This window comes from Podarcis gaigeae, assembly GCF_964106915.1.
Source record: "Podarcis gaigeae genome assembly, chromosome: 7".
Taxonomy (NCBI): Eukaryota; Metazoa; Chordata; class Lepidosauria; order Squamata; family Lacertidae; genus Podarcis; species Podarcis gaigeae.
Window position 1 is genome coordinate 65,580,792 of NC_139683.1, and position 27,994 is coordinate 65,608,785.

Here is a 27,994-nt window from a genome sequence, read left to right on the forward strand (position 1 = left end):
GTTTATTCCGGTTTGAAATCTGATTTCTCTCTCGCTCCCCCCCCCCACCCTCTCCACGTCTCCAAAATCATTTGGAGTAAAGGCTCTGCGCTCGCCCTCCGCAAGGGAGGAAAGAGAGAGAGAGAGAGGTAAGTTTGCCAAAGCGCCCTCTTTTCATTCAGGGGGTGGCGGGCGGGGACAGTTGATGATGGAGAGGGAGCCAGTTCCGTGTCCAATGGGACTTAATTCGGAGTAAACGTGCTCCAGACATCCCGCTCTGGAGTGAGGTCTTTTTGACCGCCTTCAGGTGCGCTATAGATCTGGCACATGGGGACCCTCAGCCTGTGTTAAAACTGAGTTGACTCATCGGAGAGCGAGGCAAAGCAAAGCAAAGAAGTCCTGGAGTTTGGACTTGAGGGAGCCGAGTTCGAATTCCGAGCCCTCCTGGTGATCTTAAGCCAGTCGACTCTTTAACGCGGGCAGCCGCGGTGGTGACGAGAGTAAACCGGGAACGAATTCATAGAATCGTAGAGTTAAAAGAGACCAGAGTCAACTAGTCTAAACCCTGCCCTGCAACGCAGGAACCTTCTACCCAAGTTGAGGCTCGAACCCACGACCCTAAAGAGTCTGGTGCTCCACCAACTGAGCTATGGGTACCAGTGCGTGGCTGCAAAGCGCAGTCCTGCCCTCGCCCCCTTGAATCCCGTAGGACTTCTCTCCATCTGGATAAGATTATTGCAGCCATAGGTGATGATCGGAAGGCCATATAGCGACGGGTTCAGGATACGGACCATTTGCCAAGCAATCCCCACCCCCGCCTCTCGAGTTCATCTCGGAGGTGTGAGGGCTTAACTGGCCTGTGGATCCTCTTCCAGAGCTTGTTCTAAAGCATCGTCTCCTCTCCCTCTCGCAGCCCTTTTTGCAAGTTGAATCGCTTTTCTACCCCTTCCGGCGGCTCCGCTCCGCTTCCCTTATCTCTGCTAGTCGAGATCGCGTTCGTCGTCTTTTATGAATGAAGTGCATTTCGTAGTACTCCGGGGAGACCGCGTGGCGTGGCGGGCAGGTGCGGGAGAGAGATATGGGTCTGATCCTGGCCCAAGAAGAGGTGATGCCGAATCACGTGGCTGAGACTTCTTCTGTGCCGAGACAGGAAGAAAGGTGGTTAAAGATGTGGCTCCTGGCCTGTCGTTTCCCTCTTTCTTTTTGGTCTGTTCTGTAAAAAGGAGGGAGGCGAGCGAAGTTTTTGGGAAGCAAATTACTACCCACCCGATTCCTAGTCCTTTCGGTTATGGCCTGCCTAAGCGAGGTTTCTCACCCCACAACTGCTGCAGGCTGCAGAAGTTAAAGCTCCGGGTGATATTTCTTTTATTTCTGAGCGCAACCCGAGAGCCACGTTCTTTCGCGAGGCTCGGGTTATCGAGCCTAGTCCATTCCGATTGATCGACGGGGAGGTTATACGACGTTCCGTCGTATAACAATTGTTACTGTCCAGCGCATTTGGCTGCCTCTTTCCTTACCCCGAAAAATGCCCTGTAAGCTGACTTTGCCAGGATGTGATCGAGTCCCACCCGAAAATAGCGACCGTCTGGAAGCGCCCCCGCAGACTTCAGCTAGGAGACTTCAGCCCTGTTTGTGCAAATATTCTGCAAAGATACTCTTTCCTCTGACCCTAGCTATACACTTCACTTAGAAAGAGGGAGCAGCTAAGATTACAATCCTAAACACACGAAGGAGTAACACCCATTTACCCTTCCCAGCAGTGCATAATGTGCAGAGGATTCCACTTCACGACTGTAGCCCAGCGCGCACTTACTCGAAAGTAAGCCCCACCAAGCACAGAGGGGTTTTACTTCAGAATAAATACGCCTGCACGTTGACACTGCCCCTAAGCATGTTTACTCCAGAGTGAGCCACACTGAGTTCAGTGGGACTTACCGCCTTGCAAGTATGTTCAGTTCTGCAGTTTTAGTTTCCGCAGGTTTGGTCTCCGGCGCAGCCGCATGGATCTAAAAATCCCTTTAGCATATAGAGTTGGCTCTATTATATTAAGCAAGTTTTCGAACCGCACAGAGCTCTCCAACCGGACGGGAAAGGAAAATGATGTGCTCCCCCAAAGCTTGCTGCAAGTTTAGACCAATTCCGTAAGGAAAAGCCTGCTACTGGTGTCTGTAGGGGACAGTTTCTCTTCTGATGCTGCAGTCTTTAGGAAGCGCTTTTTTAAAAAAATCAACTTGGTGATGCATTAGATGGGAACAAGTGTGATTGGTCATCGCGAGCTTCCCTGGACCAGAGCTGCTTTCTGGCCCAGGAAAACTCACGAGGACAAATTCTAAAAATTATTTTGTTTTTATTTATTAAATTTATATACCTCCCTTCATCCTAAGAGCTCACCTCGGAGGTGCTAGGAGGTTTTTGTCTCTGCTAGGACAGACTTCGACTCTGCTGCCCGATCTTAATGGAGATCAAGTGATTCCAGAACTATCCTTTGATTCCCAGACTCTGCATTTAAGACCCTGGTAACCTAAACTTTGAGGACCTTCCTATTTACTCTCCTATTAAGCTAATCATGCTCTTTAGATTAGCAGCAGTGGTGGGTGGGTAAATAGTATTCAGATATATCTATATTTCTCTTGATTGCTTCAGATGATTAAGACATCGGTAGGGTTCTCGCACAGCTGGAAAAGGGGGAAATTTGTTAGAAGGGGCGGTGTCCCTACAGCCCCCAGACCCATTCGCACAGAGAGCACAGGTGAGCTGCCATGTGGGGTGGATGAACCCTAGAGGAAGGTAACTGAAGCCATTGCTGGGAGAACCTATAGGCAATGTATGTTACGGTGATATGAAGGCAGGAAGGCAGGTACTCATTTAGCTACCCTCTCCTAAAGCTAGATAGAGCCTCCGGGATCAGAGGCAGTGTATCTGGCTGCAAGAGGGCGAGCAGCAGGGGAGGTTTCTAGGAAGTTGGCTTATACCGAGTCAGAGCAGTAGCCCATCTAACTCACTGGGGCACGATCCGGATCTTGCTGGACTCCAGCTCCCAATAGCACAAGTCACATAATCTCAGGATTGCAGCGTTGGGAGGGACCCCGAGCGAGGATCATCTAGTCCAACCCGTTGCAATGCAGGCACATTTCACCCCGAGTGGGGCTCAAACCCACGATCCCTGAGATGAAGAGTCTCAATGCTCTACCAACCGGAGGTAGATCGCTCCTCCCCTCCTCATTGTTTTAGGCGGGGTTCTTTTGCATCTTACCAGGGGATTCGAACTGGTAATCATGCATTCCTGGGGGGTTGGACTAGATGACCCCGAGGTCCCTTCCAACTCTACAATTCTGTGATTCTGCGCACACTTCCACTGATCTATGGCCCTTTCCTCGTTGCATTCATGCCTTCCTTTTGTGCTTCCTGTAAGTGTGTGGATAGCTGTTGTGGGAGGCAGGATACCGTGCCGACTTTGGGTCTGATCCCGCACGGCTTACTCTCAGGTTCTACTCTATGCCTAACGAATGGGTGCAGTCGACTGACCCCCCCCCCCCCAAGTCTTCTGAGAAACATATTAAAAAGGTGTGTTGGGTGTGTTGGTTCGCAGGAGGCAGCCATGTAGACCGCAGCCTCCTGGGCCACGGCAGAACAAGCAACAGAAGTGACTGAGACAGCTCAGTCGTTAGAGCACCGAACTCTCCATCTCAGGGTCGTGGGTTCGAGTTCGGAAAGATTCCTGCATTTGCAAGGGGCTGGACTAGATATCTCTCTGGGGTCCCCAGCTCTACAATTCTGTGATTCTAAGGTTGAAAGCGGAACGGGAGCAGTTTAAGGCTTGACTAGGACTTCAGGTCCAGCACAAACTTTGCCCACAGCACAAGAGAACCAAAGTATATTCTGAGACCAACCGAGGCAGCTGTTGAATTTCAACAACTTTTTTTTTTTTGGCCAACTTTGAAGAGGAGGACAGAAAAAGGAAAGACACCCCCCCCCCGAATTTGGGGGCTCAGGTTCTCTGAAAGCAGAATGTGGGTTGTGCAAAGCTCAAGGAAGGATGCGAGGGAGGGAGAAAGTATATGCGGGTCTCGGTCATCTCGTGGGAATGGCCACCGTTTGGAGAGGGAAAGCAAACAGTTCATAGAATCATGGAAGAGTTGGAAGGGAACTCAAAGGCCATCTAGCCCCCCCTGCAATGCAGGGATGAAGAGAAGGTGATTCTTGTTTTGGGGGTGGGGTGGGGGGCGCAGCAAGAGCCAGGTCTCCCGGGAAAAGGTCCTGGCGAATGGAAGAAGCGGGAGACCAGATGATACTTAGCGCATAACTAGCCCTGCAGCTCACATTCATTTCAGCCTACGAGATTTTAGTTTATAGAAGGGCATGAACCCCTGTCCAGGCGCTTTGCCGGGAGCTTCCCGTCGAAATTTCGACGGGGGGGGGGGGGGGAGGACAAGAGTGAAGGGAAAGCGAGAGCAAGTGATGGATGCAAGCAAATGCAATCCTGCCTCCGCCGGGGGTCTATGATTACCCATTTATTCCAATTCAATGAATGCCTCTACTTAATATAATACATTCACTTTTACTATACAGTCTATATTCCCTTTTTAAACTTCAACCACCTCTGCTTCCCTATAGGAAGGCAGCACCCACCCGTTGGTAATAATATTTATTTGGATGTAGATCATTAAATGTAGCCGCCGATCTCTGTAAGGCATTGCACCCTCCACCAGCAGTGCAGTTCCAGAAGGAAGCCCCATTGAGTCCAATGGCACTGAAAGTGAGTCTGGGGTTGCGCCTTAAGTCTCCTGCGGCCCACACGTAAGCACTGCGGTGTGCGCAGCGTTTATTTATAGTGCTTACCTTCGTGGTTCAGTAAGTATGCTTGTGTTTTGGTGTAAATAATGTTTATATACATACCGATCGTCTTGTTGTGTTTTTTTTTGGGAGGGGGAGATGTGCATGTGTGGCTTTTCAAAGCACCTTCTCTGCCCCGACAAGGCTTTGCTTCGGTAATCGCCCTTTGGGATATTCGTTAATGTAGAATTTGTGCAGGTGTGCTTGCTTACCGTTGATCTCTATGGGCGAAAACCTGCTTTGGGGCGGGAAGACCTCGTTGCTTAAGGGCAGTAGCAAAGGCTTGATGTCTTCAATCGCAGCACCAGAATTTCCGCAGATCCTGCCTTGACTTGGTTACATACCACCCACAATGTATTTCAATGTCGAAACAACTCCCATCGATTTTCAGCGTGGCTGGAAGATGTCCGGCAGTAGCAGCCTAGCCGCGCGATCCTCTTACCACTGGGTAGCTCCGTTTGGTTAGAGCATGGTGCTGATCATACCAAGATCGCGGGTAAGGGACAGCTGGGGGTTGGACTAGATCGCAGGGGGTTGGACTAGATGATCCTCAAGGTCCCTTCCAACTCTTGGATTCTAGGTTTACTCGGAAGCCCCGCGAACAGAGCTGTCAACTTTCCCCCTTTTTTAAGGGAAATTCCCTTATTCCGAATAGGATTCCTCGCAAGAAAAGGGAAAAGTTGACAGCTGTGCCCGCGAAACTCGAAGACACTGACTCGCAGGCTGCGATCCTACACACATTTACTAGGGAGCTGCTCAAACAAACCCTGCGCGCCACTTACTGCCGAATAAATAGGCGCAGGATTGGGCTGGAGCAGGCCGATCCTATGCACGTTTACTCGGAAATCGCGCCCCCAAGGGGGCGCCAGTGGCCTCGCACCCCGTGGGAGCCCAGAGCATAGCGCTGAGTGTTTTATATATAAGCGTTTGACTGCTTCCAAGTCGGCGCGGGGCCAAATAGTACTGTTTGAGCGCAGCTGCGCCAACGCACGCCGCGATCCTCGCCGGGGCACCTTTTCCTAGGACTGGCCCGAGAAAACGCGCTCAAGAGCCGCGGCGGAGGCGGCGCGTCTGGCCACTGGCGCAGCGCCATCCCCCGCGTTCTGGATCGGCGGGCGCCCCTCGTGCCGCGCGGGCGGGAGTCCCGCCGAGCCGGGGCGGCCGCGGGTTTGTGAGGCAGCGCTTCTTGGGCGGATGAGAGGAAATGTGTCACGAGGGCGAAGCGGCTGCTCGGAGCCCAGTCCCCTCTCGGCCTTCTCTGGGCCGGGGCGCGAGGGCGGGAATGACGGTAACAGGGCCAGCCGCGTTGGCGAGCGACTGTGAGGAGTTTCCTGCGGAGAGTCCGCGGCGTGGGTGGGAAAGCAAAGGGGGAAAGGCCTTGGCGGGGGGTTTGAACAGAGAGAGGAAGGAGGGAGCGAGCGAGAGAGAGAAGGACGGCGGCCGGGGAGAGAGTGGAAGGGGCTTCTGTGAGTATGAGGAGAGGTCCAGCTCGTGCCAGCCGCGAGGAAGCCCAGAATAGAGGAAGGAAGCGGGAACGGATGAGCGTCTGCAGGAGAGGGAAGGCGACAGGGAAGTGGGAGCTGGGTGAGGCGCGGCTTTGGGCCATGTGGGTTGCCTGTCAGGGGAAAAACACCACCAAAGACGGCTCTGAGGGGGGAGGAGTGCACAAAACGAAGCAGGCACACACAGAAAGATAATTCGGCGTGTGCTCCGAGGAAGAGCCGGTCAGGGCGAAGTGTGACCAGGAGGGCGGAAGGGGAGGGGTGGAAAAACGCGAAGGTGAGGCGACGGCTTCGGCCGGCAGGTTCCTCAGGGGCAGCAGACACCCCTTCTATGCCCCTTGTCCTTCTTCCCTGGCGGGGAGGGCGACACCATTTTGTGGCTCTCCTCAGGGGCCACTCTGAGGTGTTTGCGAGGAGAGGAGGTGCGCGTGAGGAAGACGCGGCATAGGCAGGGGCTACTCTGCGTTGGCGCCAAACGAGCGAACGGTCTCTCTGCTTCCTCGCGAACGGGTCTCTCTCTCTCTCTCACTCTGGATACCAGCAGTGATAATTTGACCCCGCGACCGTGGACGCCGTGAAGTGTGCATGGTGGTCCTGGCACCGAAATTTGTGGTTGCCCGGCCCCTTCATGGGAAATTAGGTGGGTGCTTGGGAGCCAGCCGTGGTGGACATCGGCGCCCCCGACCTTCGCTTGCCCGCTAGTAAAAGGTGGGTGTGGAGAAGAAGTTCGCGCTTCTCCCGCTAAACTTGCGGAATGGCGCGTTCTGTGGGCTAGAGAGAAAGGAGAGCCCAGAGGCGCTGAAGCGCGCGCGCGCGTGTGTCTGGCGCGTGGCACGTGACCCTTCTCCCTCCTGTCGGCAGGGGAGGCGCCGGAGCGGGCGACGTCGGCTGGGCGCGTGGCATGAACCTGGAGGGCGAGCGCGGCATCCACAGCACCAGCGAAGGCGGCGGCGGCGGGATGAGCTCGGTGAGCTGCGGCAACGGGAAACTCCGCCAGTGGCTGATCGAGCAGATTGACAGCGGCAAGTACCCAGGCCTGGTGTGGGAGAACGACGAGAAGAGCATCTTCCGCATCCCCTGGAAGCACGCGGGCAAGCAGGACTACAACCGAGAGGAGGACGCCGCTCTTTTCAAGGTAAGGGGTTGGCCCCAGTTCAGGCGCGCGCCAGATTTCGCGATCCAGTGGCTTGGATCTCAGCCAGAGGCAAAGGGGCTGTTTGCATTTCCTTGCGCAAGTTTGGCTCCAGTCTCCCATTAGAAGCAAAGTGTGCATTTACTTGGAAATGGCCCGTGCTTTTAAGTGGAACTGGTTCCAGATTTAGGGTCAGGTGCAGTTAGGACCACTGGGTAACGTACATGGAATTGGCTATTTTATCTTGTCAACAGTCTGCAAGGTAGATCGGACTGGAAGACAGGTTTGACTGAGGCCACTCAGTGAACTTCCTGGCTGATCTGGGATATGAACCTAGATCTCATTGGTCCAACTCCACCCTCTGTCCACTTTCAGCCTCACTGGCAAATTCCACAAAGGCACAGGGTCCTTCTGTAACCTATAGCCTGTAACAAGTGAAAGTACATTTTCCCTAGCAGTAGAGGCTCTACTGTGACTAGTTAAAGAAATACTTGATGTTCCCTAAACTGTGTGTAGACTGAAGAAACCAAGAGGTAGATTGGACTTCCCCTATTAGAATTGCTGGACAATGGAATTAGGAGGGTCATTTTATTTTAGGGCACTTCTTTTCTCCGACTTTAAGAGAGAAATCAAATGATCACCAATCAATGACGGAATTATCTTTTCTACCCAGCTAGCATCCTAGATGCTTCTGAATTAAACTGCCAGCCAAGCTGCTTTCCTGTCACACTTGAAAGAGTCCTTCCATGTTCCACGATTCCCTCTTCCTTATTTGATTAACTACCCCAAGGCGTGACTCTTTATGGCTGCAATGATGCTCCGAGTTGCACAAACTTGCATTCTGTATCAATGGAACTTGTGTACAATTTTGAACAGGATTGCAGCCTTTGTCATTAAACTTCAGCAAGCACCATAATAACTGTTTAGCAAGACTTCCTTTCTAAAACTCCTTCCAGTTGATTGTTATTGAATAGCATTACCTGGAGCAACACTCTTCCATTTCTGCTAAAATGAATGTAGCTAATTACTGTTAATAGTAACTCATTTTAAAAAGGAACCATTTACGCTACTGGTTGAATCTACAAGCAACGCCTTGCCTCCTTGATTACTCAGCCTTAATGTTAAATGTTCGTATGGCTTTCTTAGCTTCGTGTACTGAACTCATACTGTGACTTGGCTTTTTAAAAAGCCACCTCTTGACTTGAAAATAGTTTTTACCTTTTAGCTACCGGCAGATTCCAGTGACTAGACTGGACTTGGCAGAAGTTATTTCCACCTCAGCATGATACGAAACAAGAGTTCAGAATTCCTGAATACAGTGGTACCTCGGGTTACAGACGCTTCAGGTTACAGACTCCGCTAACCCAGAAATAGTACCTCAGGTTAAGAACTTTGCTTCAGGATGAGAACAGAAATCGCACGGCGGCAGTGGGAGGCCCCATTAGCTAAAGTGGTACCTCTGGTTAAGAACAGTTTCAGGTTAATAACGGACCTCCAGAATGAATTAAGTGCTTAACCCGAGGTACCACGGTATGCTGACTAGGTCTGATGGCAACTGGAGTACAGCACACCCAAAGGGTCACAGATTCCACATCCCAATTATGAAAGATTGAGTGGCTTTATATCCTTGCTCCCATCCTGTGCTGTCTGCAAGCAGGGCTCTTATTGAACTCTGAGCCACATAGAATGAGAAGACTAGAAGAAGCTGGGACCGCATTTGCCGCCATAGCTGCATTATTATTTTATATATAGTCAGAGAGACCGTAGCTGAGTGGTAAAGCATCTACTTTGCATGCAGAAGGTCCCCGGTTTGATCTCTGACACCTCAAAGTAGGGCTGGGGGAGACAACAGATGGACCAATGAGTCTGACTTTGGTTAAAATACCTAAGGTCCTAAAAAAATCCGCCATTCCTTCTGTCTGCATAGAATCTCTGACATCTTTCTGAGAGGCAGTGTGGTATAGTGGTTAGAGCGCTGGACTAGACACGGGTTTGCATCTCTGCTCAGGCCTGAAACTTAACTGGGCGACTTTGGGCCAATCACACTCTCTCCGTCCAACCTACCTCACAGGGTAGTTGTGAAGATAATACAGAGACGGGGAGGACTGTGTCCTTGAGCTCCTTGGAGAAACAAGGCGGGATAAAAATGTATTAATAAATACACAAATAAAAACAGGAAGGCTTATAGGTGGTTAACTGCAGCCTGATTTATATATGTACAGTGGTACCTCAGGTTACATACACTTCAGGTTACATACGCTTCAGGTTACAGACTCCGCTAACCCAGAAATAGTGCTTCAGGACTACTTTGCTTCAGGATAAGAACAGAAATTGTGCTCCGGCGGTGCGGTAGCAGCAGGAGGCCCCAGTAGCTAAAGTGGTGCTTCAGGTTAAGAACAGTTTCAGGTTAAGAACGGACCTCTGGAACCAATTAAGTACTTAACCCGAGGTACCACTGTATTATAATGCTGCACCCCTGCTTTCTCCACTTGCAAACTGCCTGCCATTCCCTCATTAACCTCTTTGAGCTTCTCACATCATGCTCACTTTTTCACCTTCCCAAACTCACTTCTGTCTTCTATTCTGAAGTCCCGCTTTGCACCCATTTTCACCTTCTCCCCATGCCTTCACCTCCCCTTCCTTTTGTGTAACACGCTCCTCTTGCACACAAACCACTTGCATGGTAACATTCTGTATCCTCCTCCCACACATTGCAACTACTAAGCACCCTTTTCGTCTTCTGCCCAGTTACGAAGCTACCGCCTCCTATTCTGCAGACTTTTAATGACCGTACTTACATCTTCAACCCCATTCCCATGCCTCTCGTACCCTCCATCTGCAACCCAGCTATCACCTTTACTTCCTTTTCCCTGCCACCACCCTCCTTACTTTTCTCAACTCTTCCTTGCGCACAGAGCACTCCATTTTCACGCTTCCTCTCTCCTATTCTACACTCGCTTTGCACAGGGCTCTGTGTTCTTTCTTTCTCTCACATGAAGCAGCTGAAGAATGGAAGAGGGAGAAGTTTGAGTACAGCAAGAAGGGAGATACACTGAAAGGGGAAAAAGTGGCTGTTTTAAACAGTGGCAGAAGTTTGAGTAAAGTGGGGAGTCTATAAAAACTGAGAGGAAAATGGTGATTTTAAACAACAACAGTAAAGCAGGGATGGAGTAACAGTGAGGGTATTTTTTTAAAAAAACAAACAAATTTTAACAAGAAGAAATAGCAGAGATGGGTACAACACAAAAGATAACAGCAAAAAGAAAACACAACAGAGCCTTTCCAAATTCCCTTATTACTGTACTCAAATATTGCTTTAAAATGCCAGTGTGGTGTAGTGGTTAAGAGTGGTAGTCTCGTAATCTGGGGAACCGGGTTTGCGTCTCCGCTCCTCCACATGCAGGTGCTGGGTGACCTTGGGCTAGTCACACTTCTCTGAAGTCTCTCAGCCCCACTCACCTCACAGAGTGTTTGTTGTGGGGGAGGAAGGGAAAGGAGAATGTTAGCCGCTGTGAGACTCCTTAGGGTAGTGATAAAGCGGGATATCAAATCCAAACTCTTCTCTTTTTCATTTCTTTTTTATATAAATATTTATTAAGATTTTTATAAGAAAAAAGCATAAATAACAAACAACATTGCTTATATCATACACAAAATTTCATAACTTGTTTGGACTTCCTCATGTCTCCTGCTCCCACTTACATTGTTAAAAAGTTTTTTCAAGCAAATTATCATCTTGTTTACAATCTTATATCCACTCGTTTAATTATAATCTAATAGTTCTCCCAAAGGGTTTGTCTTTTCCTTAAACTCTTCTCTTTTTCTTCTACTACTTCCTCCCTCACATTGTCTTCCTCCCCCACCTGCTTGCTCTGCTTTTGCCTTTCTTTAAAATCACTACTTTGTTCCTCTCAGTATTCCTCCATCCATGCTTTACTGAAACATCTGCTGTTGTTTAAAGCTCCCACCTTTCCTTACTTTCAGTGTTTCTCCTTTCATGCTGTATTCAAACTTCTCCGTCTTCCATTCCTCAGCTGCATCAGGCAAGAGAGACAAAGGACCCGGATTCCTCAAATATTCCAAAGTATCCTTATACAATGCCACTGTTTAAAATTGCTTTCCCCCCTCTCAGTGTCCCTCCAAGCTATCCCACCATGACTTCATGCAAATTCAGAATTGTGATGCAGCATTACAGATCCTTCAATGGATTGCATTTTTATCATATAAAAATTACACACACACACACATTTTATGCACTATTGTTCTAAGCTGCCCTGTGCTCCATACTGGAGGAATGGCAGGATAGAAACTGTCTAATTCATAAGTGAAGAAATAAAACATGTTGTGGCTACTCCATGCTGTTTTGCAGTGAATTAAATAGCACAGAGCCTTTGCGAATGGCACAGGGTCTATATACTTCCTGTAGAACTGAAGTATCTACTATGAATCTAGAACGACATCTAGTTCTTTTACTGCAGTCTTCTCCGCTGGGTCCTGAAAAATTGCACTGTGCACTTTGGTTTGTATCTGAACTATGACTAGGGAAGTGAAAATCCTATAGTGGCAGGGGGAAAGCTAGTGATAGTCCCATCAGAGAACTTCCACAATGAACACACGCAGTGTGCCATTTATATTGTTGAGTATAGGTATGTTTAAAGGAGTTTTTAAAAACAAGATGTTAACCACCGTCAATATTTCCAGGCTTGGGCTCTGTTTAAAGGGAAGTTCAGAGAAGGCATCGATAAGCCAGATCCCCCCACCTGGAAAACAAGACTGCGGTGTGCTTTGAACAAGAGCAATGACTTTGAAGAGCTCGTTGAAAGGAGCCAGCTGGACATATCAGACCCCTATAAAGTGTACAGAATAGTACCAGAAGGAGCAAAGAAAGGTAAGCTTGCATTATACAAAACAATCCCATTTATTGAGATGGTGCTGGGGTAGGGTGGGGATATACAACAGCGCTATAATTACTTTAAGCAATGAAGTTTGGTGAATTAAAAATCTAATGCTTGTTTATATAGGTTTACAATAGAAGCACCTAGGGGTTCAAATAACTGATGCAGTTCTGCCTGATTCTGTAAGCAAATAAATTATACAATTCGGGTGATTTGCATGTATGTTGTCTTTTATCCTGATAAAGTTTTCCAGTGACAGATTTCTAGATTTATTCCCTATCTGTAAAGCGTACCAACAAACTTCGTGGCTATGAAGTAGACTGAAGCAATAACAATGTCATTTTTAATGTGCAAGCTACTTTTCTCACAAGGTTCTTCAAGATACGCATGCGTAAATCTCCCTGTTTTATATACACAGGAGCAAAACAGCTTAGCATGGAAGATCCCCAAATGATTATGAATAATACTTACACCATGAACTCGTCTTACTCTGCACTACCACCTCAGGTATGTATTTGAGCTTTGATGTCAAATGATGAAGATGTACTGATACCATTGCTATTTCATTCCTTGATCTAGTGTGAGATTGAAAAAGAGTAGCAAAGAGTACAACTACAACTTAAAGAATGTTCTCAAAGAGTTCATAGGTGTTTCTGTGATCCTTTTTTTGTTGTTGAATCCATACTATTAGCTCTTGTTACATTTCATATATGTTTCATCATTTGCAGTCCAAGTATTCATCTTCATAAATTTCAAATATTTACACCCCCCTGTAAATGTCATTTTAAAAAATTTAATTAACAATGCTGGCTTTGCACCAATGCATCAGTTTTGTGTGCGCTTCCTCTTCCAAGGGGACCTTGGGTGCTGTATCTTCATTATTTGCAGGGGCGAACCTAAGGATCGGTGGTGAAACATCTTTGGTGTGCATAGAGTCCCATGTTCTACCCCCTGGCACCTGTACTCAAATAATCTCTGGTAGCAGGTTTTGGAGAGAACACTGTGCAAGACTCTGGAGAGCATTTTGTGTTTGGACATTTTGAGGATGGGATGTAGTCCGGGTGGGAAAGCTGAAGATTCTGTCTGCAATTGACTATAACTAAAACCATTATATGGGGACACGGGTGGCGCTGTGGGTTAAACCACAGAGCCAAGGGTTTGCTGATCAGAAGGTTGGTGGATTGAATCCCCGTGACAGGGTGACATCCCGTTGCTCGGTCCCTGCTCCTGCCAACCTAGCAGTTTGAAAGCACATCAAAGTGCAAGTAGATAAATAGGTATCGCTCCGGCGGGAAGGTAAATGACGTTTCCATGTGCTGCTCTGGTTCACCAGAAGCGGCTTAGTCATGCTGGCCACATGACCCGGAAGCTGTACGCCATCTCTCTCGGCCAGTAAAGCGAGATGAGCGCTACTACCCCAGAGTCGTCTGCGACTGGACCTAACAGTCAGGGGTCCCTTTACCTTAAAACCATTATGTGATGTGTGGGACACCATAGCCTGACCCTACACACTTTATTCATGGCTAAGTAACTGGTTTGACAGCACTGGAAGGACCACACAGCTGCTTTGAGAGCTCATTGGTCAGAGGACCTTTCTTCTCCTGCAGCATATGAGAACATTACTTTTGTCTGAAGTTGTAAGGATCACAACTATTCTGAGATCTTGGACCCCTACTCAGAGCTGTTTGCCTGACTTGCATGCCGTATAAGATCTGTCAATGCCTCTCTCATCCTCTTTTGTTATTTTTTTTGGCCACACATACCTGCTTTTTGCAAATGGCATTGTGAATTGACATACTTTGCTGATGTGTTTTCTTTCTCCTTCTTAGAACTGCGATGGAAAACCTTTTTTAAAAAATGCATTAAAAAACAACACCACATTATGTAATATTTCGTTAAACATGCAGGTGCCAAGCTACATGGTGTCTCATGACCGTAATTGGAGGGACTATATGCCAGAGCAGTCACACCCCGATATCTCCTACCAGTGTGCAAGTGTTCCTTTTGCAGCTCGCAACCACCATTGGCAAAGCCCAGCATGTCAGAACGGTAAGAAGATTCCTGTGTTTTTAGACAGAGCTGTATCTGGTGGTTATTTAAATGGTGAAAGAAGTTGTGGTTCCTGACCCAGTGGCTGTGTCCATGGGGTTGTGAACAAGGTGCTCCTGAGTAAAGTGGATTTCCTCATTCATTTAATTAGAAGACACTGCTCAGTATATCCAGCACTTTGTGTATGTAAACATCCCCTCTTCGTTGAAATGAATGGGGAAGCCTTGGAAAGTGGGAAAACTCTATATATGCATTCCACTGTTAGAAGAAAGTACAATGGTATGAATGAGATCAGGCAGCCAAAAGTAAGCACTTTAAAACCTTTAAGGGATAGGCAAGCACATGCAAGCTCCCTCTCACTGAAATCAATTGGACTTGCAGAAGGGTTAACTTTGGAGCATGTTCTAAGGTTCCATTACAATGAGCACTCAGTATAAGAAAACGGTGCAATCTCCACAGGGGTGTGGAGTGGTTTTACTTTGAAGATTCAGAATAACGGACGAGGCAAAGTAGGTAAGTCAAATGGGCCTATTTCTGATGGTGCACATAATGAAAGCTTTTCAGTGTTGACAAAACTGATGTTATTCTGCAGCATAAGAGCCAACCCCTAGGGGCTGAGGTCTTTTTGACTCCCCAAAATAAAATATTTCAGGAGGCCAGGGCCCTCCAGATTTCATGGGCATTGCCATTCAAATGGCGTGTGTGCACCACATCATGTGATCAATTATGTACTGTATCCTCCAGTATTTTAGCCAGGTTGGCACCCCTCTTCTACATAGTGGGGTCACCAACATGGCACATGCAAGCACACACGTGCCTGCCGAAGCTTTTCCTGGTGGCCACAGTAACCCCTCCTCACACCACACCCGTTGTAGTCAGGCCTGAAAGAAGACTTCTTTCCTTCCTGTTGCAACCCAAAAAAATCCCCCTCCCCCTCCTGCAATTAGTTTTTTTAAAAATAAAATAAAGTACTATAATAGAAGGCTTTCCCTAAGCTTAATTGCCTCTGTGTGTGTGTGTGTGTGTGTGTGTGTGTGTGTGTGTATGTGTGTGTGTGTGTGTGAGAGAGAGAGAGAGAGAGAGAGAGATAACTTCCTGGAGTGGGTTAACCAGTTCCTGCTCAGCCGCACTCTCCAGGAAGATGACACCCCTCCCCTTCCCAAAAACAAATTAAGCTTGAAAAAAGGATGAAACACTGTTCCAAGCCAAAGTGTTGGAGGGCAGATGGGGTTGTGAATGGATGGTTGTGGGGCATGTATATTTGCATGGCTATGGGGTGTGCATAGAATCATAGAACTGTGGAGCTGGAAGGGACCGTGAGGGTCCTCTAGTTCAACTCCCTGCAATGCTGGAATCTTTTGCCCAGCGTCAGGCTCGAACCCATGGCCCTTTTATTAAGAGTTTCATGCTGTACCAAATGAACTATGCCAGCTGCCTGTGTGGTTGCAGTGTGGTGCCAATGCCTATTACTCAGGTTTCCAAAATTGGCAATCGCTGCTCCAAGAGCTTCATAAACATGGAATGTGTTCAGTGAAGCCTGTCAAATAAAAGCATATTGCTTTATTAATTGTTGGCTTCCCTCTTGCACCTACTAGCCCATGAGTGAATCTGGCTGATTTCAACACAATACAAAGATACATTATAAATGAACAGATATTTAAGGCACGATGATACACCCCCAAGTCAACCACTTCTCTAAGTCCTATTGATTTCTGTGGGAGAGTTTATCACTTAGATGCTTTTGCATCTCTTTCGATCATTACCATGAATCATTAAAGCCGATTGCCTTGAGGGTTTCCTAGCTCTGTGACATCACAAAGCCAGCTGATCCTATGCAAAGTAGGTTTTAGTTTTAAACTTGTACAACTGGGCATTCTTGCTTTTCTTTTTCTTTTTCAAGCGCTTAGCCTGAGAGGGGCAAGTACCGTATTTTTCGCCCCATAAGATGCACCTGACCATAAGACACACCTAGTTTTTAGAGGGGGAATGCAAGGGGGGGAATTCTTTAAAGGGAGCGCTGAGCAGAGCCTGTATGCATCCCAGGCTCTGCTCAGCGCTCCCTTTCACGAGCCACGTGGAGCATGTGTGTGGCAATTGCAGGCTTTTCCCCGAGGAGGGAGAAAGGCAGCCTGTCACTGATGGACTGCTCTTCTCCCTCCTAGGGAAAAAGCCCCCAAGAGCCGCATACATGCTCCGCGTGGCTCTTTAAAGGGAGCACGGCTCTTGTGGGCTTTTCCGGGAGGTGGGGGAAGGGACTGAGGGGCTAAGCCAGAAGCTAGAACAGCAAGAGGGAGTGCTGCACAGCGATCCCTCTCACTGTTCCGGCTTCTGGGATAGCCGCACAGCCTGCATTCGCTCCATAAGACGCACACACATTTCCCCTTACTTTTTAGGAGGGTAAAAGTGCATCTTATAGAGCGAAAAATACGGTAGATTTGGATGCAATCTAGTGAAAGCATTCCATACTGCTCCCAGTGCTGTATAAATGTTAAATCTGCCTTCACTCTAAGGCTACAAGCCTGTGCGATGTAGTAATTAGAGGGCTGAACTAGGATCAGAGTGACCCAGGTTCAAATTCCCATTGTACCAGAAAATTTACTGGGTGACGTTGGACCAGTCACTATCTCCCAGCTTGGCCTGCCTCATAGCAGTCCTGCCAATTCCAGGGGGCCACTGGGGCCTAGACACCCACAATTTTTTTTTTTGTGCTGTGGGTGCCCAGCCTCTGCCCCATGCCGCCTGCTGCCTTGCCTCTGGTGCTGTGGCACTGCAGCAGCGACTGGCCCTGTGCTCTGCTTCCACAGTGCGACTACTGTTGCAGCAGGCCCCAATAGAGGCCCTGCGACAAAGGTGCAAGCCCTGGTCCAGTCGCCACTGCGGCAGCAGAACGCACATGCGCCATAACATTGCATTGCGGTACGGCATCACAGCGTCACATTATGATGTCACAGCATGCATGCGCTGGGCACCCACAGTCTGGGTCCCAAGTTGGCACTACTGCCCCATGAGGTTTTTATGATAATAAAATGGATAGAACCACATGTGCCACTTTGAGCACCTTGGAGGAGCGAAATACTGAACACATTTACTAGAAAATAAGCCCTTGAAGTCAATCCCAGTGCCATGCCCCTTCTGGAGTCATACAATGGTTTAAAGCAGCCTTTCTCAACCTGTGGGTCCCCAGATGTTGTTGAACTACAACTCCCATCACCCCTAGCTAGCAAGGCCAGAGCTCAGGGGTGATGGGAGTTGTAGTCCAACAACATCTGGGGATCCACAGATTGAGAACCGCTAGTTTAAAGCATCCATGAGGTACCACTTAGTGTGAGGAAGTACAGAAGCACCAAGGGATCCATCTCTGCAGCCAGCACAAGGCCCTCCAAACTCAGCCGAAACATCCAGAGTCCAGGAGAAGGGAAGCATCTGCCAAGGTTTTCATAAACTACCTGTTTATATGCTGAAAGACAGCATATAAACAAACAAACAAAACGTGTTCAGGTCGAAATGGAAGGTGAATTTCTCAGACTGGAGGGAGAAAGCCTTCAATGGATTTTGGACCACTTGGCAACATAGTTTGTGAACAGAAACTTTTTGTTTGTGAAAGCAGGTTGTCAGGTAACTGGGACCTTTTACGCTTGTGCGCCACCCGAGGCACAGACTCCTGGGATCCCAATAGAGCCGAGCATAAGGTCTGGTGAAGCTCTTCCATTGTCAGGTATATAAATAATTCAACAACTGGCAAGTAACATTGAATTCATGAGAGCCCTCTCATAACTTTCCAGATAAGTTTCACACACACACACACCCTTTCCCCGTGAGCTCAAATGAGAGGATAACTGTGAAATTTCCATCAATGTTTGGTTCTCTGATTTGGTTTTAAAAAATGTAAGGTGAATACAGGGTGTGCATTAATGTCGGTTGTGCACAAATATATGAAGTGTGGAGAATGTTCACAGACAACATGAACAAGGAATTTTGTGCAGTGCCTAGTGAATGTGCGTGGGTTCCAAATGATGTTGGAAAATGGTGGCCAAAGTCAATTAGGTGGTATGTTTATTGGCCAGTCAAAACAGGAGGCAACCAGAGAGAGCTCCTCCTCAATAGAAGTTCCTATCTGTGGAGTTCTCTCCCAAGGATGACCTGTCTAGCACCAACCGTGTTATCCTTTCAGTGTTAAGCAAAGGATTATCACAGACACTTGAATATATTTTCCTCTCTTTAGTTGGTTGTTAAATATTTTATATTATTTTTGAAAACTGCTATGGAAGTCCCACTGAAGAGCTGCATATAAATATTTAAATAAACAAAATTATCCTGTCGGGGACTATGTGGATTGCCCAGGTGATCATTGAAACATATGTGGAGGTGTTGCACATCAACCAGGCATTAAAGTACAACTGATCAGTTAATTTCCCCAAAAATCATTTGGCAACGACTCTGTCGGCTGTAACATTCCCTGTTGATTGTTTGGTAAACATTCTCCATGCTGTCATGTGAGTGTACATTATGACTGATGTTCATGCACAACTACTAGTCAATTCCCATTAATGTACATGTTGACAAGAATTCCGTACCGCTTAAGCAACATGTTGACAAGAATTCCGTACCGCTTAAGCATTTGCACAAAGTTATTTTTAGTGGCGTGTTTGTAGATGTGTTATCTTGGTGTAAGGGTGGCTGATTTCACTAACTATAGCTCTTGCTGCACGTACCTACAGCACAGCAGCCATATTTATTACTTGTTCCAATGCTCCACCACCAAAAAAACCCCCATGGAACAGCTACCTGTCAGTTATCAAGTAGCCTGCAATTTGACTTGGCCAACAAGCAAGGCTACTGCATAGCTCAACTCAGTGAATCATAGGAATCACTATGCCAATACCCTCACAACCAGCATTTCCCCAGCTAATCTGCCGTGTGGCACAATCTTACACATGTTTAAGTCCCACTGTGCTTAATTTCCTAGCAAGTGGTTTTAAAATTGCATATGCATTCTCAGGTTCAAAGTCTGCCACTGAAAAGTGGTTTGAAGCCACACCTCTGAGATGCTATGTGTAACTCAACCTCAATGCTTCTTAGCTTCCTCGTAGACGTTACATGACATGCCATTGTCTGGTGTCCAACGGTTAACAACAATTTTGCATAAATATGCTTTCAGATTGTCGATTGCACATCTGTCTATATTACCACGAAACTCTTGTGAAAGAAGTCACTACTTCAAGTCCTGAGGGGTGCAGAATATCTCATGGCCAAAGTTATGAGGTCAGCGGGCTGGACCAAGTTCTTTTCCCTTATCCAGAAGATCACAACCAGAGGAAAATAACTGAAAAATCCTTAAGCCACCTGGAAAGGGGAGTAATACTCTGGATGACACCTGACGGACTCTATGCTAAGAGACTTTGCCAAAGCAGGATCTATTGGGATGGTCCTCTGGCATTTTGCAACGACAGGCCTAACAAATTGGAAAGGGAGCAGACATGCAAACTTTTTGATACTCAGCAGTTTTTGTCAGGTATGTATGTTACAGTCATAAATGCATCCTTGTAGGTTGTGTGATGCGAGCTTCTTCATTTGTCATAGCAGTGGGTTTCAGAAGGGGTTGGATGCACATTCCCTCTATTTGACCATGTTGTTGTTGTTTAGTCATTTAGTCGTGTCCGACTCTTCGTGACCCCATGGACCAGAGCACGCCAGGCACTCCTGTCTTCCACTGCCTCCCGCAGTTTAGTCAGACTCATGTTTGTAGCTTTGAGAACACTGTCCAACCATCTCGTCCTTTGTTGTCCCCTTCTCCTTGTGCCCTCCATCTTTCCCAACATCAGGGTCTTTTCCAGGGAGTCTTCTCTTCTCATGAGGTGCCAAAGTATTGGAGCCTCAGCTTCAGGATCTGTCCTTCCAGTGAGCACTCAGGGCTGATTTCCATAAGAATGGATGTGTTTGATCATCTTGCAGTCCATGGGACTCTCAAGAGTCTTCTCCAGCACCATAGCATGAGCTGAAATATTACCTAATTTGTTAAAAAATTCTAATTAGCCTTCACTTGAGAAATATAATGTCAACTCACCAGTTGTCTTACTGTTGGCTAATAATGCTCCTCACACACATTTTTTTTGGTGTAACATTTCTGAAGGTTTTTTTTCCTTTTCTTATCTGCGTTTTTAAATGCTCCTTTAGTCTTTGGTGTCCAGGGTGCTAACACAGTTATACAGTAATGTGTAACTTTTGGTATGAACAACACTGGCTGTTTTGCAATGAAAATAACATTGATATAAGATTGTGCAGCTTCAGGTTTTACTTCGGTGAGATCAAATGGGCTAATATAAACACATCTGCTTAATTAGAGACTGTGATATGTGGACTGGATATAGAAACAACTGGACTGAAATGAACATTTCTTATCTCCAGCAAATTTGAAAGTGTAGTATTTTAAACAGATTATTTAGTGGGGTGTTTTTTTAATGGAAGCACCATTTTATAGATTTGCCTTTTTGGATTCCAGTTGTCCTTATTATAAAATCCCCATAAACTCCCAGTTATACAATTTTGAGTGAAAAAATAATAAATTGTAACTCCGCTAAAGGCATGTGGGAGACTTGTGTCTTCTCCATACATATTTTAGAGGTTCTCCTCTAAAATCTGGGGTCTTTGCTGAAAGCTAGCCAGTTCTGGTTTATCCCAGCTTGAGGGTAAATACAGAAAACCGTAGCATACCTGGAAGCACTCAATAAACTGGAAACAGTAATGTCCTGCTAAATTGAGAGAAATTTTGTTACGCTTATGTAGCTGATCAGAAAGCTGGAAAACCAGGGAAGTTTACAATTTTTAACATTGCTGGGTAGGATGTTGCAGATATGTACTGATTTGGATTCTAGATTTTGTTAGGTCTTTTGCCATCCTCATTGCCACAGAATCTTTTGATCAGTAATATAGGCTGATTTTCCATGATATTTGTTTTTCTGCCATAGCTCTGAAGTTTAGTCCTACATAATAGCTTGAGTATTTTCTGTTGGCTTTCCAGAATTACAAGTATTTGCCCACCATGGGCGGCCGTTGCCTAGATTCCAGATTGTGTTGTGTTTCGGTGAAGAGTTTCCAGATCCACAAAGGCAAAGAAAACAAATTACAGCCCATGTAAGTATAAACAATTTGATTTGCTTGAAACTAGGGGCATGCAAATATATTAAAGGGGGTAAGGTGAATGCTTAAAGTGAATTAAGGTAATCCAATATATTCTAATAAAGTTGAAAAATAGCATTGAAATGAAATGTAAATCACCACTCTTACAGCTAGGCAGTACGGTATAACTGAAACTTCCTTAAGTATGATAATCGCCTGGAAATATGCAACACCAGTTTCTGATTGATTCACATCTGTGATTACACTTCTGATTTAAGCCAAACGTTACAATAATTCAAATATTCTGAAATTGGAAATCACAGTTTATTTCAATACCGCTAAATAAACTAGACATGAACTATAAAAAGGGGGCTTTCTGGCTTACCACCAATTGTTTGTGCCATGTTGCTGTTTTTATAGCATTCTACAAAGCTGTAATAAATGATGCTTTGAGCAAAGTGGTTGAGTGGAAATCTCACCCCTTACTTCCATAGTGATTCCCTCCTCCCACTTACCAAGTGCTCCATGCATTCTGTGTCCTTACAGCTAACACCTTTCGTCCTCCTTTATTTAGAGCTATTTAGCCTATAATTCACAAAGCTGTTAAGCCAGAACATCAGTGCACCAGTCTCCTAAATGGCTTAATTAGGTTGTGAATCAGGTTGTTAATTGTGCATTCTATTATAAACAATACTAATAAACACTCAGCAGAAGAATTAGCTGCACAAGATCACATTATTTGACCAAGGTAATCTTGGAGAAATAAGATAATCTATGTTTTGAGCTTCAGCGTAAGTTGTTTCGAAGTACACGTAATACCTGCAATTTTCATATGAGTTACAGTGGTACTTTGGGTTACAGGTGCTTCAGGTTACAGACGCTTCAGGTTACAGACTCCGCTAACCCAGAAATAGTACCTCAGGTTAAGAACTTTGCTTCAGGATGGGAACAGAAATTGCACGGCGGCAGTGGGAGGCCCCATTAGCTAAAGTGGTACCTCAGTTTAAGAACAGTTTCAGGTTAAGAACAGACCTCCAGAACGAATTATGTTCTTAACCCGAGGTACCACTGTAACTTTGTCCTGAAAGCTGTGTGTCAATGTAGCGCTGAGTGACTCCTTGCATGAGTGGATTTACTTCTGCCTGCACAACGGGACTCCCCCCATCCTCCCCCCTTTGCCCCCTAAATCTGTTCTCTCTGGAGCAGATTTGGGGGGGGGTGCAGGGCATGTGCAGGGGAAGGAGTGGGGAAATCCCATTGTGGGTAGAAATAATTTTACTCGTAGATTTAAGCATATACCACCCTATGTTTGGTTGCGGGTCTTTTCTCTCTCTTTTTTACAATTTCTGCTGCAACTATCAACTGTAAAAGTTGACAATGTAAGGAAGATTTAGCTCTTATTGCAACTGATCAAGTAGGCAATTCACATAGTGAAGAGGAATAACATTTCAAACACCCCTACCACTACCTTTGTATGCCTGTGTGGAGTTTTTGCTATCTCCAGGGCTCTGCAGGAGCTCCATACTTTTAGAAAGACCATTTTCAGCAAGGGAAAATATATTTTTGTCGTCGTTCACTGTAGGCAGTAGATGTTTCAGGTCAATGTTAGTCCAAGACACATAAAGGATCTCAGACCTGGTATGTTCTGAAGCCTGCACTTGCACATGTGTATAGGCTTCTGTGTACATGAAACTGTAGTAGAATGCTGAACAGCGCCATGCCTGTTTCTTAGAAACAAGTCCTGCTGATTTCTGTGGGCCTTGTTCCTAGTATGTATGTACAGTGGTACCTCTGGTTACATACTTAATTCGTTCCGGAGGTCCGTTCTTAACCTGAAACTGTTCTTAACCTGAAGCACCACTTTAGCTAATGGGGCCTCCCGCTGCCGCCGTCGTACAATTTCTGTTCTCATCCTGAGGCAAAGTTCTTAACCTGAGGTACTATTTCTGGGTTAGCAGAGTCTGTAACCTGAAGCGTCTGTAACCTGAAGTGTCTGTAACCTGAAGCGTCTGTAACCCAAGGTACCACTGTAACTCATATGAAAATTGCAGGTATTACGTGTACTTCGAAACAACTTACGCTGAAGCTCAAAACATAGATTATCTTATTTCTCCAAGATTACCTTGGTCAAATAATGTGATCTTGTGCAGCTAATTCTTCTGGATATACAGTTGTTTATAATTAACAACCTGATTCACAACCTAATTAAGTCATTTAGGAGACTGCTGCACTGATGTTCTGGCTTAACACCTTTGTGAATTATAGGCTAAATAGCCCTAAATAAAGGAGGATGAAAGGCGTTAGCTGTAAGGACACTGAAGCGTATGTAACCCGAGGTACCACTGTATATGATTGCTACTGGAAAGAAGCATGTGCTGATAAACTTCAGTATCTTCAGCAAGTCCATTGGAATTGACAAAACTAGATAGAACACAAATGAAATGCTTTCTAATGTGGAACTCCGTTGACTTGTTATGATTAATATATATATATTCAATATGAATGAATCAGACCATCTGGCTATGTGTCCCATTAACCTTTCTATCTGTTAAGGTTGAGCCCATGTTTGCAAGGCAGCTATACTACTTTGCACAGCAAAACACCGGACCTTTTCTAAGAGGCTATGATATACCAGAACAAGTCACCAGTTCAGAAGACTACCATCGAGCTCTCCATCATTCCTCTGTTCCAGAATAAGCATGTGAAAATCGGTGCCTTGAAGCATCGTGTTGGATGTTATGCCTAATGCAAGAATCGTTGGTTCACAGCTACGTGTTATAAGTAAATGCTTGGATTTCCCCTGGGAAATGAACAACAACAACAATTAAGTTCAAAGAATGGTTGCGGTCAAGCCTAAAAATATATTACAATGGACATATGCTCTCCTCCCTCCTTTTTTTGGATTGCTGTACCTCAGATTCTAACACTGGGGTTAGCGGTGGAAACTGACAAAATACTTCCTATGTTTACATTTTCTTAAAGGGAGGCAGTGTCTTATAGATGACTTGAACTTATTTCAGACTCTTAATTATTTATTTGATTAGACATCTCAGGGCAAGAATTCCTAGACCGAAGCAGCAGCTTACTTAAGATATAAAGGGGTACTCAAAAGCACATTATTCAATGAAATGGAATTATTCTGTAATTTTTATAAGTATACTATTTCAAAAACATCTATATAGTCTTTAAAGAAAGTTGCAATGTACAGGTGTATGGTTGGTTTTTTTTAAGAACTATAATTTCTGACATTTTTTCACATTTTTAAAAAATGTATATTGGCGCTCTTTTGAAAAATGGACATGTGCAACACACTCTGCATCAGGATTATTCCTAGGATAAATGTTTTATTATCATGCTATGTTATTTATGCCATTATATGTCATTTTCATAAAGCTCATTTAATGCTTAGTAAGCAGTCAAAGCTTCTTTCCAGTAACTGCTGGATTTGCTGTGCAATCTTATACATGCCTACTGAGAGTTCAGTAGTACTTGCTCCCAGGGTACGTATGTATAGTCCTGCAGCCTCAGGCATTTTAAAAAACAATTACCAAAGAGTGAAACACGTGTTTGCACAGGATTTAAGATGAATCAGTGTAAATCTATATACAAACCGATTGTGAACTCACAAGCGCACTATAGTTTAATTTGAGCCATCTAAGCACTCAAAACAGTTTTTGGACAAATTCACAATTGACTTTATTGTCAGAATTATTTCTTCTGAGTGATAATGTTGACAGACGTTGGTACTCATTCAGGACAGAGTTAAGTGCTCCGGTTACATAAGTAACTAAGTGGCCACAAGTGATTTCCTTTTTTAATATTAAAATTTATTGAATTTCAAAAAACAAAACACAAAAAACACAAATCAACACACATTTCCTTAATGTTTTGACTTCCCACCCTTACCTCCATGTTGTTTTTCTTTCCATCACTATTTTAATTTTAAAAGTAAAGGAAGGACTGAAATTTCAGGTTATTGGTTATTTGCTTGATCAGACATGTCGGTATCAAAGCAGCATATTCTAATGAATCATAGGAAATAGTCATCAAGATCCCTTCCTTCCTTAAAAACTATTTGTAGGTGTGTGTTTTTTCCTGCATTGAAGTATTAAAATTAAAAATGTGTTCTACTTGAATTTCTAATCAGGGACAAATTGTATATTTTTATACAATTGGCAGAAGACCCATGTTTTAACCCCCCCACACCCCGAATTTATACATCTTAAAGATGCATGATGCCTTGGGATATAATATCCATTTTCTTCTCCTAAATAGCTAGTCCCGTCACCTGGCACATTTTTTCCTGATGTATTTAGGCTGCAATCCTTACTATGCTTACTACAGAGTTGGGTCCATTGACATTGCGGGACTTACTTCTGAGTAAACATGCGTATGACTGTACTATTACTGTAATCTTATTCAGCTTGAAAAATTGATAGGCGCTGCATAGCTGTTTGGTTATATTCAGGCATATACATTTGTGGTGTTGATCCATTCAGCGAACAAGCACATTCTCTCTCTCTTTTTCTCTCTCTCATGTGTAACAGACCTTTTTTTTTTTTTTGCTTGCAACCCCCTCCCCTTTATTTTGTTGGTTGTATAAAGAAATGTTATTTCTGAATTCCAGTTATGAAATGCGGCTTGTGTTTAGTTTTCAAAGGCTTGGTGACTACATCTTTTTCTCAAACAAGGCCGTGTGAGATCTATGTTTATAGCACACTGGTTCATAATTCATTACTTGGAGGACAGTCCTATTGATTTGAATGGAAGATATTTCCAAGTGGTACAAAAAGCACTTCAGTGGCAACTGTGGAATAAATGTATATATAAATGGAAAATGCTGGTGCGTGCTGTGAACTACTTCAGACTGGATTCGAACACTTTTATCTAAGGTGGCATACAGGTTTCCATAGCATGAGCATTTTGTGTGTGCGTTTTTTCTCCTACAAATAAGGAACTGAGCCAACTTTCAACTGAATGGACACTCCTGCTGTTTTTTAAGAGGGTTCTTTTTAAAAATGGGAAAGATGGCCAACTGAACTAGTAGCGTTCAGTTTGCTGTCCAGTACATCTTTCAAATGACTTTTACAGACATAGGAACTCAGGCCTGAGCTATGGGAAGAATGAGCAGTAATTTGGATTTCCAAGATATTTCTGTATACAGCCTAGTCTTCACTATAAGGAGTTGCAAAGGTTACCAAGAACCAAATTGTGTTTTGAATATCCAAGGCAGAAGGGAGTGCTTTTTTCCTACTGATTCATTTATGCAAATTGAGTTTTTGCAGTGTCTTATCTTATGGGGTATTTTTAGCATTGGAAGGAAGCTCAACGTTAGCAATTTGTTTTAGGATTGCCAATACTTTTTGGGGAAAGGTACGGAAACCACAGTTGGAAATGGCTTTGGCAAATGTGATATATGCAAATAGCTGTGTTCCAGAATCCAGAAAAGTGATGCCTGTATTATTTCAATGGGCTGCAATATTTGTTTGTATATAAATACAAATGAACTTTGGAAGACTGCAGTTTTGAGCCAAGGAATCCATTTTCTGCTTACTATTTTGTTCAAAACCACCCTTTTCCAACTGCCCTACCCACACTCTTCCACATATGTGCCCTGCTTCTATGTGGAAACACATTGGGGAGAAAAGCCACTGGGGAGAAGGAATTTTGAGCAGAAAAAGTGATGTCAAAAAAAGGGATGAGAAGCTCTGTTTCCATTCACCCACCCTCGGTTCAAAATCTGCTCATCAATTTGAAGTTGCTTGCCAATTAAAAGAGGTCAGGCTGATGTAACAGACCTTTCTGTGTAATGTTGAGTTTGCCCTTAAGCAAAAGCTTAAATCTCAAAATTATTTGGGTTTTGTTGGATCATGCCTTCTGTATTGTTTTGAGGTGCAGTGTTTACAATTTCTAACCACATTTCTTTTTTAAGCAAGTTCCATAGCTCTTAAACGAAACTTCCTTTTAAGTATTTGGGATCACAGGTGTGCTCAGAGTATTTAGTTTCAAGCTTTTATTTTTGTCTAGTTTCTGCAGGAGCTGCCGAGGAAGGTTATAATAGAACAGATAGAAATACTGGATCAAGTTGATTATGAATACAGTGGTACCTTGGTTTAAGAACAGTCCGGTTTAAGAACGATTTGGTTTACAAACTCTGCAAAACCGGAAATAGTGTCTTGGTTTGAGAACTTTTATCTTGGAATCTGAACAGTGGAAGGGCTCTGGCGGCAGGAGGCCTCATTAGGGAAAGCGCGCCTCAGTTTAAAAACAGTTTCGCTTTAAGAACGGACTTCCGGAATGGATTAAGTTCGTAAACCGAGGTACCACTGTATTGGCTAGTAGCAGAACAGAGCTATAAATGTACTAATAATTGTGAAAAAAGAAAGCTGGATTTTTGAGACATTGTTTGAAATGTAATATTGTAAAATAAAGTGATGAATTTTTAGTCTCTTTCCCAGTGTTGCTTTCAAACACATCAATGACTGAAG

At 45.0% G+C, this 27,994-nt stretch overlaps 1 protein-coding gene across 2 annotated transcripts; it reads left to right on the forward strand.

Moving 5' to 3' along the window:
* Window positions 1-27,951, forward strand: IRF4 (interferon regulatory factor 4). 2 transcript variants are annotated; one of them, XM_083747356.1, is made up of 9 exons: window positions 1-128; window positions 7,176-7,449; window positions 12,148-12,334; window positions 12,760-12,848; window positions 14,249-14,390; window positions 17,998-18,105; window positions 19,549-19,902; window positions 21,409-21,521; window positions 24,060-27,951. In XM_083747356.1, exons 2-9 carry the CDS (start codon window positions 7,216-7,218, stop codon window positions 24,201-24,203), a joined length of 1,371 nt encoding a protein of 456 aa, XP_083603482.1. In that variant the 5' UTR covers window positions 1-128; window positions 7,176-7,215; the 3' UTR covers window positions 24,204-27,951. The 2 variants fall into 2 exon arrangements, with proteins under 2 accessions (XP_083603482.1, XP_083603481.1); XM_083747355.1 differs by lacking the exon at window positions 1-128 and having other exon boundaries at window positions 7,103-7,449; window positions 17,995-18,105.
* The last annotated feature ends 43 nt before the right edge of the window (window positions 27,952-27,994 follow it).

Bases quoted from the DNA above. Each gene is read 5' to 3' on its own strand.
- IRF4 (XM_083747355.1), top strand. From the start codon at position 7,216: ATGAACCTGGAGGGCGAGCGCGGCATCCACAGCACCAGCGAAGGCGGC. The intron at 7,450-12,147 runs GTAAGGGGTTGG...CAATATTTCCAG, and splicing joins AGGACGCCGCTCTTTTCAAG to GCTTGGGCTCTGTTTAAAGG. The intron at 21,522-24,059 runs GTAAGTATAAAC...CTATCTGTTAAG, and splicing joins GAAAACAAATTACAGCCCAT to GTTGAGCCCATGTTTGCAAG.